At 44.8% G+C, this 15,619-nt stretch overlaps 1 protein-coding gene across 1 annotated transcript in view; it reads right to left on the bottom strand.

Moving 5' to 3' along the window:
- Positions 1 to 405: 405 nt before the first annotated feature.
- Positions 406 to 15,619, bottom strand: part of LOC111142759 (mitogen-activated protein kinase 1) — a 116,291-nt gene continuing 101,077 nt past the window's right edge. The window contains exons 7-9 of the mRNA XM_022496056.1: positions 13,048 to 13,157; positions 10,604 to 10,729; positions 406 to 4,344 (exon numbers count right to left, since the gene is read on the bottom strand). Coding sequence (XP_022351764.1) covers positions 10,613 to 10,729; positions 13,048 to 13,157 — 227 coding nt within the window. The 3' untranslated portion in view covers positions 406 to 4,344; positions 10,604 to 10,612. The remainder of the gene's footprint in view (positions 4,345 to 10,603; positions 10,730 to 13,047; positions 13,158 to 15,619) is intronic.

Genomic DNA, 15,619 nt, shown 5'->3' with positions numbered 1-15,619 from the left:
ACGATGCCCAATATTGAGAAGGACCAAATGTCCAAAAGTCCCTAATACATTCATGATATCTTGGTCTGAAAATAGAGGCCGCCAAGGACACCTGCCTTAGCAGCTGTGGCGCTGAAGCTTAGGAAGATGAGAAGAGACGCACATGGGCACCGTGTCTGAACTCCCAGCACTGCCTTCTTCCCCCTTCTACAGTCAAGCATCTGAAGAACAATCTGGAAAACCTGATGGAGCACTAAAATCCCACTGGCCTTCAGAGTACCAGCTTATGGTTCTATCACTGATTACTATAAGCAAACTCAAATTACAAACACACTCATTTGGAAAGCACTGTAATAAAGGACTAGACGACTTCCTATGTTCACATATGAAATTCCAATTAAGCTATACATGCGCAGTACTATGTTATTTTGGTAACACAGGGACACAATTTAATGATTCTAATTTTTTTTGTAGTTTTTTTTTTACAAGTCAGGTGCCATAAACATTCAAATAATCCATCTTTTAAAAAGTACGTTTACAACATCAAAAGAATTAAGATGAAATATAAACCTTTCTACTTACAATTTTTATACAGATTAACCAAATCACAAATACCACAAATAAATGTTAAACTGTAACAATATAATGAATAAACATTCAGATTCTTAATAAAATCTTCCTTTAACATTTGTTTTTAACTTACCATTATACTAAATAATCTATGCAGAGTTTTGGGGTACAATACCAAGAAGGCACCAACAGTACAAAGCAGATACAAAGCAGTTTCAGAACTTTCTCGAGTGCTCTACATGGATGAACAGCACAAAAAAGGCAACAAGCTTTAGGTAAATCTGGTGCAACCCTAGAGAATTCCCTCTGGATTCCCAGTCGTTTCTGATCCATGATGCCGAACTGGCTTACAGTGAGAGAGACCACAGATCTACTGTTACATGCTTCTCATCTGCACTATACGAGTATCATATTTCAAACACCAGCATGACAATTTTAAAGCACAAATGCTTTAAAAATGAATAAGCAAAAGGATTGCTCAGATTTTCAAAACCACTACATTTACAAAAATATTTCCCTTAAACTTGGGATTGCTCCAAAACATTGATTTACAAATATAAAAGTATTATGGAAGGACCCAAAGCATGTGTGCATATGTGTGTATTAACATACTGTTACCATACTATATAAAAGTTACCAATTTAAAAACCGTATTAACATATAAGCAAATAAAGGTCAAACAGTCTCCTCTAAATGGTTTGAACGTTATGTGGCATGCGGTGTGGGCAGCATACATGTGTGACTCTTTACTTAGACACAACCAATGATAAGCCACATGTGGCTCCAAAAGCCAGCAGGACCCTGCACACCCATCACCTATGCCTGCAGCAGCAGGACAGACTGCGAACACACCACGCACTGTGTACTGCACACAAACACAATGGTATTCTTCTACCCATGCATCAAAATGGTCTGCGTGTCTCCATCAGCTTTGAAGACTTGTGTCAGCACAGAGTCGTCATGAGTTCTCTCAAATCCATTCCACTGGCTTCGTTAGGTATTTTGTTTCACACTAAATGAAAAGACTGGAATGTTTCAATAGAAATTTTTTGCTTACTTTTTAGACACCAAAAAAGCCATTAGTCTGAAAGCTTATCTGAGCATACTAAAAATGGAGGCATTCAGTATCACCAATAAGGAATCTGGATGATCTAAGCGGTACATTTTTAGAGATGTAAGAAGATTCCAAATGACAAGCCTATCACACGTAATAGCTAGTACTTTTCACAGGTACCTTGATTATGACAATTCTCTGACCTGTTAAACCAAGTTTGGCATGATTAATAAGAAGCACACAACTTACGACTACAGTGATTCTAGAATACAGTTAGTGGTTTCATGCCAATGTGACTCCACAGTACCAGTGAGGGGGATGGGACAGCCTGCAGTCCCCAAGTATTAGTAACCAAGACTATGGCTTTCTATTTAGAGGACTGCAGATTAACCTCATAATACTAACATTCCATTTAAAAAGGACAAAGAAATAAGAGTAAGAAAACTGCCAATGCTTCTTTGAAAATGAAAACTGACTCACCAATATATCAAGTTAACAGTCAAACCTCTATCCTATCAATGCCGTGCAGACCTTTACATGGCAGCTCTGTGCACGGAGATGAAAATCACGTACTTTAGGGCAAGAATCTAGATGTGGTTCTGATCTCTGAGGCTGCGTCAGCCGTCCTTTGTTAACCTGTGAGGTGTGAACATCAGCACCCTGGCCGGTTGATGTGGGCCAAGTGACACTGGGCAGTCCTTCCCAGCACCCAGCCAGTGCCCAGCAGCATTTCTGGGGCACACAGGCAGGCCCTCTTTAGAAAGAACCAGAGAATCCAACCTGAGATGTCTGGGCATCTTCATCATAGTTTGACATATTATTTTAGACCTATGTTTTGAGTAAAGGAACATGTCAGAGAGTCAATTCTCTGCTATGCAAAGGGAAACCAGGACCCTACAGAAATGCCTTCTAAATCATTTTATGTAAACCAGTGTTGGGGCAGTTCCCTGGGTGGAAAGAGGAGGCCCCCAAGCATTTCTGCTCCAAGCACAGAGTGGAGCTGACTGTCCATTTGGACACGCTGATCCAGAGGAAATCGACACTGAATCTTAACATGAATATGAAGATCGAAGATGTACATTTATTTTCATGAATTACAAGTGCATTTCTGTTCATATTAGCAGGCAGTCTTTATATAACCCATTCTCCATTGCTGTCAAAAATCAAACGAGAAAAAAAGGACAGCTGAGAAATGAAAAGCTAAAAATAGAATTAGTTTTCCTAAGTGATCTGCTGGATAGCATTTCCGTGGAACACAAACTCAGAGGTAACAATAAATTTTTCATTTCAATCATAGGCATGTGGCACTTGGACAGTCATCTCTGCACAGAAAGCTGTAACAGTCATGCGAGGGTACAGTAATTATTGAACAAGGCAAATTTCTCACCACAGAGAGCAGTGGGGGAGTAAAGAGGAGGCACCGCACTGGGACAGAACACCAAGTCAACGCCACAGTATGCAGTGGCAGGAACAAATACTTAAAGAGATCAGGATAATATGGGCTAGAGCTCCAAACATGACTTAGTGCTAGCTTTTTCTCATGGTCTTAGCTCAGCAGTATCAGAAACATTTGAGAGTACTTGACGACAGAACAGTGCTTCATGTCATGAGCTCATGAAGGCTTTATTACAAATTGTTATATCGTAGGTTGAAAAATGAACTTGAGATGCTGACATGCTGGAGGAGGAAAAAGAATTGTACACTTTCTCATTTAAAGACGCAGGGCTCCTCTCTGCTAAATCCTGAGGCATTGGACGTGGCTACACTGAACGTGGCACGCCGTGTGAAGGAGCTTGGGGGCATGCGTACCCCTGCGTGTGCAGCTCTGCCCCGTGACATCCGGCTGGCCTGCGGGCTGCTTCTCCACACACTTTCCTTAGTGCTGTGCTGCGACCGGTGTCCATCTCTCACTAAATCCTGAGTGCAGCTGCCACTTTCAATCTTTCTGTGTAAGCCTTGCAAACAGTACTGCAGATAACACATCTGAGCGAGTGTTTTACCTATATGAATGGTGTGAGAAACCACAGTAAATCTAGAGAGTGAAGTTGCTGGGTGCAGTACTTCTTTCTTTTATTTAGAAAAATGAGTTTTCTAAAAGCTGGGCAAACAGCACAAACCTTAAATATGCTAGTGACTAACATGATATGAGGAAAGACACGGGCAAGTGCCCCCAAAGGTTCCCGAGATGGGAGCACCTGCTGCAGGCTGCAAAGACATCCCAGGTGTTTCCACACGCTCCTGCTCCGGGGGAACGCTGATGGTGAAAAGGTGAAGTGCAAATAAAGGGCTGTCACTGACTTAAAGTGCCCTAGGTAGTAGCCTTCCCTATCATAAAGTGAGATGCCAGTGACGAGAGCCAATTTGGAAAGAACTATCTCTGGTGTGACTGCATGGGTCAGCAGGGCGGCACATAGGAAGGATTCAGGAGAGGGAGGAACCACTGCATCTTTCAAACCAGAAAGCGATTAGTGACTAAAGCAACGGTAAGCAGTAGGTGCACTGAAAGTACATACTGCCACAGGTCACCAGTGGGTGACACACACAAGGATGCCAGGAACAGTTCTCTGGACTGAAGGAATTCTTTGAAAGCATAAAAGCCACAACTACCAGAAACCGCCCCTCTGAACGGCTCAAAGGAGTCAAGGTGGGTAAGCCGAGACAGGCTGGAGACAGGACCGGGGTCAAGAACTGGGAAGAACAACACCGATGTCTGAGCACGTCCAGTCCTCTGAGCCCTTGTCCTGTTGAAAAACAAACAAACAAGCTACGAGTTAAGAATGACCCACATTAAAACAACATTAGCAGCAATATCAGGAAAATGGAGAAGTGAAAAGAATGTGCCAATATTATGAAAACTGGAAAAATGGGAAGCAGAGGGGGAAGGTCATTTCACCTGGAACCACCACGAGGGCGTGCGCATCACAGGGCAGCTCTGAAGGAGTGGGCTCGGCCTCCAGTCTGCAGGCGCCTCTCCTTGGGCACCTCAGAGAAGGCTTCTGTGAAATAGGGAACACACGCACGCATGCACACTTGCAGCTCAGCAGACTTCAGTGTTCCTCAGGTGCCTTTTACTAACTACAGTACCCACCACTCCAATGGTCAAAACCAGGATCTGAAGGTCTTTGTAAAGAACACATATTTGGGGGGTCCTTGGGTGGCTCAGGTCATGGTACCAGTTTCCTGGGATCAAGCCACACATTGGGCTCCCTGCTCAGCAGGAACCCTGCTTCTCCCTCTCCCATTTTCCCTGCTTATGTTCCCTCTCTCGCTGTCTCTCTGTCAAATAAATAAATAAAAATCTTAAAAAAAAAAAAAAAAAAAAAAAGAAGGAACACACATTTGGGAGGTACCTGGGTGGCTAGTTAGTTAAGCATCTGACTTAGGCTCAGGTCGTGATCTTGGGATCCTGGGACTAAGCCCCATGTCAGGCTCCCTGCTCAGCGCGGAGTCTGCTTCTCCCTGTCCCTCAGCCCCTCCCTCTGCTTGTACTCTCTTGCTCACGCTCTCTCGCAAGTAAATAAAATCTCGAGGGAAAAAACCCCACACATTTGGGGAGCCTGCATGGCTCAGCTGGTTAAGTGTCCAACTCCTGATTTTGGCTCAGGATCTCAGGGTTATGAGATCAAGCCCCACATCGGGCTCCACGCGAGGCATGGAGCCTGCTTAAGACTCTTTCCTTCTCTCTCTCTCCTCGCCCTTCTAAAACACAGACACACACACACACACGCAAAACATTCATCTGTGACTTCTTTTTCTTTTTTTTTTTAATCTCTACACCCAATGTGGGACTCAAACTTGCACCCTGAGATCAAGAGTCACACGCTCCACTGACTGAGCCAGCCTGAGCCAGCCAGGCACTCCTGCTACCTCCTCTTCTTACCAGGTCTCTTTCCCTCTCTGGATGTCCAGTTAGGACAGAATCAACCACACAGTGCCAAGCATGTTGTTTTAAGTCAAGTTCCCTACAACTGCAACAAAGCAGGACAAGCAAAATGAAGTACTGGCTGGAAGTGTGAGGTTGGTGGGCTTGGATTCTGGTGAGGCAGGGAGCCATGGCATGGTTCTCAGGAGCAGCAGATAGTTCTGATCATGTAGGTCTGGGGTGATCTGATAGCTGTGGCCCCACCAGTCCTGAAGGACAGCTCCCTGAGAGACAGCAGGTGGCATCCTGCAGACAGTCTTCACTCATTATACTTGACAGGACCCACCTGGCTCTCCAGATGTCTGCATGTGGGCCACCTGCAAGAGGTCTACTAGAAGTGTCACACCATCAAAGTACAAGAAGCACACCTTTCCCCCTTCATTATGGTAATATCTCTATTTTACATGAAGAGATTATATTACAAATCAAATCTACTCTAACCCTTTATAGGCTAATAGTTTTCAAGGGTGAGCATCAGAATCCTCTGCAGAGCTTGTAAAAACATAGACTGTTGGGTGGTAGGGCACAGATGGACCACACTTCTGAGAACCACTGCCTAAGGCATCCATATGTAATGAATTAAGTTCATCCCGAGGTTTCTATTGGTTTTGTATCACGCTGTGGAGAAGTGAAACACTACTACTCCAATCACATAGTGTTCTTGGCTCTGATGAGGAAACCTGCTTGAGATGGCTGGAGGGTAACTTAAGTGTGTCAAAATGCAAACAAAATAGATCTTCCCTTTGGAGAGACCCTTACTGTTGTGAAATGTCTGCTAGTATGATCTAGCAGAATGTCACTTTGGTATTTCACAATGCACTTTCAGGCAAAATGGGAGTTCATCTACCACTCAGGAGTCAGGGCAGGAAGAATGATTGTTAAAACCCAACTCTCTGACAAGGAGATGGACTCGGAGATGGGAAATGACCTCCCTCTAGAGATACGCTCTTCTGAACTGCAGCCAAATCTACTGGCTGGGAGAAATTAATCGGTTTGAGAAAATTCACCAAAAGGCAGAAGAGGAAGGAAGTCAGGCACCTACCTTCACCAGCCTCTTGTCACAAAGTTAACCACGGGCATATTTTTAACTTTTCAGTGGACACATTATCTAAAACTGACCCAGTTAAACGAAATATAATGAACACCCCCTGATCATTTCAGATCACTCAGGGCATCAGTAAAGCCTGTGATGAGTCAAGGAGGGGACACGTGGGGCTTTTCCTGGAGTAGGCTCTGCTATCCCCTCCTGCAAAGGGGTCCCCATGGCTGTGCTCTGAGGTCCTGTGTGGGCACGTTTTCTAGTTCTTTCCTATGTGGCTGGGCAGTCAACATCACCTTTCTTTAAAGTCCCTGTATGTTCCAGCACCTGTACCTCCCGAACGCTCCAGTTTGTAGCATCTAATCTCACTGCTGCAGGCTGGGAACTCAGTAACACTGTGGTATAGTATTGTGAATGAGCTCCTCAACCTTTTCCAGGGCACAGAACTACTACTCCAAGGCAGCATACTGAACTTAGAAGAAAATGGGATTTCCGGGTCCAAAGACCCAGAGCTGCCTAACTTTGCCAACAGCGTATAATCTTCAGCAAAATGCTTAAATATGTGCAATCTTCAGTTTCCTCAATCATAAACATGGGCTGTATACTGACTTCAGTCAGTGTTGCTGTGAGCATCAAAATAAAATGTTTGTGAAAGAACCTGGCCCAGAATTTAATGAGTGCCCCCAGCTCCACCTTCCTCTGGATTTACTTTTATATTCTAATGACTAAATTATAAGCCAATCTAGATGTTGGGACCTCCTTGGAAATGCATTAAGAAAGAAGTAAGATAGACTGACAGGTAGATGGAGGAACAGATGAACAGATATGGGAGAAAACGGGTTTCTATTGTAAAACTCAAACTTTTCAAAATAGTTAAAAATTGTAATTTAAGAAACACTGGGTAACTAGATCTACAGAGATGATCATTTTGTGATGTATAAAAATCAAATCAGGGGGCACCTGGGTGGCTCAGTGGGTTAAAGCCTCTGCCTTCGGCTCAGGTCATGATCCCGGGGTCCTGGGATCGAGGCCCACATCGGGCTTTCTGCTCTGCGGGGAGCCTGCTTCCCCCTCTCTCTCTGCCTGCCTCTCCGCCTACTTGTGATCTCTCTCTCTGTCAAATAAATAAATAAAAATCTTTAAAAAAAAAAAAAAATCAAATCAGGGGCGCCTGGATGGCTCAGTGGGTTAAGCCTCTGCCTTTGGCTCAGGTCATGATCTCAGGGGTCTGGAATCGAGCCCCGCATCGGGCTCTCTGCTCAGCAGGGAGCCTGCTTGCCCCTCTCTCTCTCTGTGCCTGCTTCTCTGCCTACTTGTGATCTCTGTCAAATAAATGAATGAAAATCTTAAAAAAAAAAATCAAATCATTATGCTGTACACCTGAAGCTAATATGTCAATTATGATTCAGTAACAAAAAGTTGGGGGAAAAAAGTTCAGGCTATAATCATGTACTATGCCTTTTGCTCCCGTGGTGAAAGTGAACTAAACACAGAGTGACTGTCTTTGCCACCCCTTCCCTGGTAACAAGCCCTAGTCCTGGACTCTCAGAAGTGGGGTGGACACTGGCAGCCGCCATGGCCTCCATCAGGAGACATCAGGCCAGCAGTTGCGCCCTGAAGCCCTAGGAGCACATTTGCCTTTGTCTCGTTCACCTGTGGCAGTTGCACTGCCCCCCCCCCCTCCTCCAGCAGCTGCGCCAGTAGTCCCAAGGGTACCTTGCTCTCTGGGTCACCCAACATCCTTAGTGCCCTAGAATCACCTTCCTGATGCTTCAGGAACCCGAAAATGCCTGTGAGGGAGAGGCGGGCTCCTTGGTAAGCCTGGGCTTCAGCTTCCCATGCAGATCTGACTCCCCAGCCCCACACTGCCAAGCGCCTCCCTCCTTCCTGGCATTCTCTCTCACACTAAAAATATGCATGGCAGTTCTGTTTGTCTTTGTCCTCTACTAAACCGTGTGCTCCTTTGGGGCCAGGTTTAGGTTTGCTCTGCTCCCCAGGGAGTCTAACATGTGCCTGTCCCAGAGGAAGTATGCAGTATGTGTGAGCTCACCAAGAAAAAGATGGGGAAAAACAGAGGCCACCAACGGACTTCAGGAAAATGAGCTGTTAAAAGGATTGTGAAGAAAGAAAAGCAACCGAAGTAGCTCGGCTCAATAGTATTCTAGGCCAGGGGTCAGAAAACCTGTACTTGTAAAGGGCCAGATAAAACTTTATCTCCAAAACCCTGACGCAGCTGATCTGACCTTGTGCAGACACAGGGAAGCAAGCTCTGGGAGAGAGAGGACCCCTTCCACTGTGAGCACCAAGCAAAGGGACCAGGATGGAGAACCCAAGGAGACTCAAGTAGTCAAAGCGGCTGGGTCCTGGGGTCTGACTTTTTGTCAGTGAGTGACCCTGCAGATCATTATACATAAATACTTTAATAGACTCTAACATCATGGGGTATGAAAGGATAAATGAATCAAAGCCTTGCTAGACTCTGTCCTCCTCAGCCTCTTCCCCATCCCCAAGGGCTTATTTATCAGCTTGTTCCTAATGTCCCACAAGCCGGTGCTTCTTCCACACTTCACTTTGAATTTGTCTTTTAGGACATGTCCAGTGTCAGGTGCTAGGATCAGTTAATCTGGAGTCTTTCAGACTGCATTTCCTCCACTCTGCCGAATACCACTTCTTGCCTCCACAGCCCTCGTCCAAGCCTCTAGCCCTCTGGTCTGGAAGTTCACAGATTCATTTTGAGCTCTTCTCCCACCCAGTCTTCTCCTCCAACCCTCCATGCTTAGATACCAGACTTCTGAAAACCCCATTTTCTCTCCTCCACACTAGAAGAGTGTACTCTCTACTGGTTCCCAGCCTTACTCTGCCTGGTTTCCACGGCCCCCTAAGGCTGAGCCGGCTATGTCAGTCCTCAGATTCTCTCTACCCTTCCTTTGTCCTCTGTCCTTAATGACAGGGCTGGGAGATTGTCAACTGTACTGCTGGACTTCACTGGTGACTGGCTTCTGATGAGATTCTGCCAAAGGCCGGCAATGCAGGAAAAGCTAGGTTTCCTTTTTTCTGCTTCTTAGTGACACACGACTTTTGAGGAGGAGGGAGGCTCCTGGTTTCACAGGCACTGGATAGTTAACGGCAGCTTCAGGCTCCAGAGAGTGCCCCCATCAGTGGCAGTACAGGCTCCTGACCCCATTCTCAGCAATAGTGATGCTCTAACAGCTGCAGTTACAGCAGGTGCCCAGCACCCTAGCTGTGTGATGATCAAGGACCCTGGCTAACACCGTTTTACTTTTGCTCCTTTAGCTGGAGGCCCCTGGGGAACAGCTTCCCGGAGTTACTGCAGGTAACCTCGCCCTTTCCTGTCCAGCCATTCTAAAGCCCTCTGACCAGTTACACAGTGTCTGTGTGAAACACCCCAAGCAGCTTCTGCTTTTGAGCCTTGCAACTGCCAACCCTCAGCCTGAACCACCGTCTCTAGATCCCAACGTATGAAAACAGAATGGACAGGGCAGAAAGAATGGAGCAGAGACACAGTTCTATCAGATGCATACCGCCACAGAAGCCACTCTTCTCTCGCCACCCTCACGGAGCCTCCCATTTTGCTGCAGGCACAGCAGCCCTGTAGCCACCAGCCACCAGGCTGTGCATGACCCTGCTGTCTGCGGAGAAACACCTCCAGCCTCTCCTGGGCTGCTCTGTCCAAAGCATTTCTCCAGCAAATGCTTCAGGCCTGGTTGTAATTCTTGACTTCGCTGCTCATTTCTACAGACTTGAACACTATTCTCACTCCTCCACTCCCTTGAGTTTCCACACTATTCTTTCCCCTCTTTCTGGATGTTCTCTAAAATCAAGATCTGCATTTCCTTTTTTTTTTTGAACACAATTTTTTGAAAATCTTACTGATACCACTGCATTGTTCACCAGACTTTCTGACTTAAGCACAGGAAGCTTCCACATGGAACTCAAGAAAATCTTTCTTTTTAATAACATTTAATTCATATTCTCTCTCCCTCACCAGGGTTTATCGTGTGGCTAAAGCTCTAGGTACCTGACAAATTTAAGATCTGTATCCCGGCTGGAATCTAGCTGTCTCTTCGAAGATGAGCTCTTTGAGCTTTTCCTTGGGCAGGTCGTCCAGCTCCATGTCAAACTTGAATGGCGCCTCAGCGATGGGCTGTAGGAGAGCACAGGACGCGGAGCAGACAAGAGTGGTTATGGCAGAGATAATCATGTACTGATTCATAATGTCTGTGGCTTAGACTCTGAAATGTATACAGTAGCACTTAAATCGAAGGAAACCAAAAGCTCTGATAAAGCATTTACGCACCCATATCCCACCTACGCTCTCCAAAAGGCGCACTTTGTATGAACATGTAATAAATGGATGGGGACCAACTACATCCATTTTGAACATTCTTCTGAATTTATCCTAATCCCAAAATCAATTTCAAATTTTTAAGGCACTAAGTGTTGAAGTAACAGAAATTCACTGTTGTGTGGGTGGTAATGATATGTTTATATAATCAAAAGCCAGGCTACTCAAATCAATGTACTTAAATACATTACAGTATTTTCATGTGAAAAAATATTATGGAGCCATTAAAAAATGAAGCTGTAAGGAAGATTAATATCAGGGAGAAATGTGCACATTTGTGTTAAACAACATGAAGCCTGTTTTGTTTTTTTTTTTAAATTTAGATACAGAAATATAAGACCGAGAAGAAAATACTCCAAAATCTTAATACCTGTGTAACAAGACTACAAAGTGATCTGTGTCATAGTTTTCATTTTTATTTTTCAGCACACTCTATAACTAATCAGAAGGCTATTAAAGTATGTATTTAAAAAGGGGTGCCTGGGTGGCTCAGTCAGTTAAGAGTCTGCATTCGGCTCAGGTCATGATCTCAGGGTCCTGGGATCGAGCCCTACATCAGGCTCCCTGGCTTAGTGGAGAGTCTGCTTCTCCTTCTCCCTCTGCCCCTTTCCCCCAACTTGTGTACTTGCTCTCTCTCTCGCTCTCTCAAACAAATAAAAAAAAAACCTAAAAAAAAAAAAAAAAAAAAAAAAGTACATATTTAAAATGTCTCTGTTAAGGAATTCCCATATATATATATAAAAGGAAATCAGTCAATTGATATTATTTATATTTTGATTTTTAAGTACCCCCAAACTAACATAATGTTCTAGAACTAATCTGATGAGGATTCCCGCTGTCAATCAGTGGATGCCTAGTAGTTACCAGGCACTCCTAAATTTTATCTTTGTAATCCTCACAATCAGGCCTTTAGGGTAAGGAAACATGGACACCAAACTCTGCACTAAGCACTGGTTTCTTGAAAGGGGGTAGAGAATTCATGTCCATGAGAGAAAAACAAGTACCTAGTTCTCTCTCTGAAGGACAGCTCCATGTGTGGGGTCACATTGGTGTCCTACATATGCCATTTTTCTGGTCTTCCCAACTCCCTGAGTTTGGGGTACCACCAGGCTTGCGATTAGGACATGGGAGGCTCACAGGGCTAGTCAGAGCTCCAAACCTTACACTCTCCCCTCCTTTCCCATTTACAATATTAGAGGTATCTTCGCAAGCTGCCCCCAGTATTTCTGAGGGGACGGGGACAGAGATGGAAGGGAACTGGTTAGGAAATACTCTTTTTGATTTGTTCTTTCTCTTTATCAGTTTTTAGCTTTTACACCTTCTTCCCTCTTCCATTTTCCCCTTTAACACACTCTGCTTGGTTCTCCCCGCTTTTAAAACAAGAGTGTGAAGGCTTGGTTTCTACATGTGAGCCTCAACGAGAAAGACCCAAACTTGGGTATATACTGCATTTTTCTTTATTATTGTCCAGAGAATAAAGCCTCAGAAGAGTCAAAGAGGCCAGGAAACTAGGACTTTCCTGGAGAGAACATGACACACAGTATCTTTACCTGGTTGTCCAGCATGTTCCAGAGGCCTGCCACATCCATCTTTGGACTCATTTCTCACCACAAGAGGCTCTTGTATCCCCATCCCCAAGGAGGCACACCAGACATGAAGTCATTAAGTCACAGTGGGAACTATCCAAGCTGCACACCCCTCCTTCACTTTGCAATGCCCCTCCCCAAGCAGGCAGTTGGCCTCCTTTCCACCCTCAGGAAGGCACTCTGATTTAGGTACCTCTTCCTGCCACAAACCATGACAATGGTCTCTAGTCTTAGACCCCTTATCTGTGCTCCCCTTTATTCATCCATTCCTGCAGCCCCATCCCTGCTGCAGGTGGCCTGGAGGAAGCTTTCTAAGATAGAAGGGGCTTGGTGGGTGGGGTAGGGAGAGATTTTGAGCTGTGCTGACAGTACTGTTCCTCAAGGCAGATGATGTGAGCTACTGAGAGGACCAGGGATGGCACCATATACCTCTTGGGATCAATCTAAGTATGATATCTGGGCCCTTCCTGGCTGGGCCTGCTGCTGGCTGACAGATATCCCTGAAGAAGCAGCCAGGAGTATTGGTCTTACCTCATCGCTTGGGTCATAATACTGCTCCAGATACGGATGGGCCAGAGCCTGTTCTACTTCAATCCTCTTATGAGGGTTGAATGTCAACATTTTGTCCAGTAAATCCAGAGCTACAAAAAGAAAGGTTTTGCAGTAGTGAGAAGCCAAAGGAACATTTACTGAATTACTTTCCATTCCCTCCTTAAGTAAACTTGACCGACAAAAAAATGGAACTAAGCATCGCCATGGGGAGAACAGCCAACACACCGAGTGCCTATTATCTGGGCTTCTGGAGATTATGACAATTTGACAATCACAAACCTAGACTCAGAAAGGTGACGTAATCAGCCAAATGCCAAAAGTGGAAGACCAGAGTTCAAACCCAATTCTGCCTACAAAACTGAACTTTTCCTAAACCACTATTCTGCTTTGCAGGCATCTGAAGGAAAAGTGTTATATATATATTTCTCTTAAGTCAACTCAAAAGTCCTCTCTGCAATGGCCAATTTATCTTTCAACACATATGGCAGGCCTCCAAGGTCATGGAAGACAATGGTCACTTGTCCTCCTGTGTGGTTTCCAGGTCCTGGGTGAGATCTATGTGTGAAGCACAGGCCCCTTGGCCTACTCTGCAGCTTGACATCTTTCTCTAAGACCCAAAACGAAGTATTCTCTCTCTTTTAAAGTTTATTTACTGAAGTAATCTCTAATTTCTACACCCAACATGGGGCTCAAAACCATGACTCCTAGATTAAGAGTCACATGCACTTCTGACGGAACCTGTCAGGCACCCCCAAAGTATTCTCTTGATCTAGTCTGTAGTCAGCAGCTGAACATTTCTTCCCTGTAGAGAGTACAGGAATAGAAGCAAGTGTGGGATCAAAAGGACCAAGAGGGAGGGACAGCTAATGAATGGCTTACCCTGGTGGCCTCCATAGCTAGTGTCCATGCACTACTTCAAGCCATGAAGAAAGCCAAAGGTCATGGCTGACAGTGGTTGCAACATGGGTTAAGGGAAATATGACCAAACAGTTCCTATATTTAGTATCAGGAGTAGGTTTCGGTGAGAGAGAATACATGCTAGAAAAGACATTACTGCTCTTTAAAAAAATGTGTGCTTTTATTTAATGATGCTCAGAACAGGGTTTCCAATTTAGGTAGCAGGTCCTTTCCTCAAATTGAAGGCTCTCGAAAGGGAGTAGGTAAGGAGCTACCTAGCTCTCTTAAGTCCTAGCTTACAGCTCTGAGGCACCCCTGAAAAATCGAAGAACTCCAAGGAACAAGTCTGATAATCTATTCCAAGTCTGAAAAACTACTAGGTGAAATAAAGAATGCTTTCTTTCTTCTTCTTCTTCTTTTTTTTTTAAGAGAACGTAGTTATCAATAAAATAAAACAAAGCCAAAGATGAAAACACTGCCATTTCTTGAACGAAACCTTGTTTTTTACAGTGAGAACTTATTAGGTCACCGATCTCATCCATCTGCAAATCAGCACATATCACTAAGTCCTGAGGAGAACGGAAAAGGAAAATCATTTTAATCATTTACTCACTAAAAACTGTGTTCAATCCTGGAGAGCAGCAGGCCAGTACACAATCTGAATCTGAAGTGCCTAACCGCTGTGTACCAGGAGGTCAACCTCAGGAGAGCACCGGGAGGCAGAACCTTACTGCCTGAGGTGATTGAAAGAACAGGCATGAGAGGATGTGTGTGCATGTGCAGGCGTGTGTGCGTGCCTGCATGTGCACTCAGCTCTGGCTCCTACCTGTGACTTCCCTTGTTGCACGTCACCCACTCAATCCTTAAGACAACTGGGAGATAAATGTGGTAAGCCACATTGTCGATTGTCATGATAAATTCCACACAACACATAACTTTGATCATGTCTACAAAACTGTAAAAAATTTTTTAAGTAGTGCATATTTTTTTAAATAAAAGATTTTATTTTTTTATTTGACAGAGAGAGAGAGCACAAGCAGGGAGAGTAGAAGAGGGAGAAGTGGGCTCCCTGGAGCCTGATGTGGGACTTGATCCCAGGACCCTGAGATCATTACCTGAGCTGAAGGCAGCTGTTTAACCAACTGAGCCACCCAGGCGCCCAACAGCATGCATTTCTACAAAGAGTATGTTTTCTGTTTTTGCCTCTCTATCATCTTTTCAATACACATGAGTCTACCATAGGAAATTAGGGAACAATGACATTTTACTTTGTGGGCTAGAGAACTTTTCAGAGCAGAGGAGGCTCTTAGGAATCTAGGGTGTTGAACGAAGCACTGTCTGGACCGGAAAGATCTACATCCCCACTGCCATGATGCGAGGTCTCAGGGCCCATGAACAGGCTAGGTTTCAGAGGCGGCTCTCTCAAGAGTCAGGATAGTACAGCACAATAGTCAGTAACTCAGGTACCTCTGGCCTTAATGCCAAGCCCCACAGAACCCCTGGCAGATATGTGAACACATGACATACCACTTGTTGCACATTACAGTCCTACTATCTGTAACCCGGATAACAAACCTATCCCATCTACCGTTCCCAACCACTGACTGCTCCCTGCCACCATAAAAGAACTCAGAGACATTCCCCAAGAATTTTT

This window comes from Enhydra lutris, unplaced genomic scaffold (assembly GCF_002288905.1).
Source record: "Enhydra lutris kenyoni isolate GAN:26980312 unplaced genomic scaffold, ASM228890v2 scaffoldscaffold8, whole genome shotgun sequence".
NCBI classification, from domain to species: domain Eukaryota; kingdom Metazoa; phylum Chordata; class Mammalia; order Carnivora; family Mustelidae; genus Enhydra; species Enhydra lutris.
The sequence above is the reverse complement of the archived record's forward strand: the minus strand, read 5'-3'. Positions and strand labels throughout refer to the sequence as shown.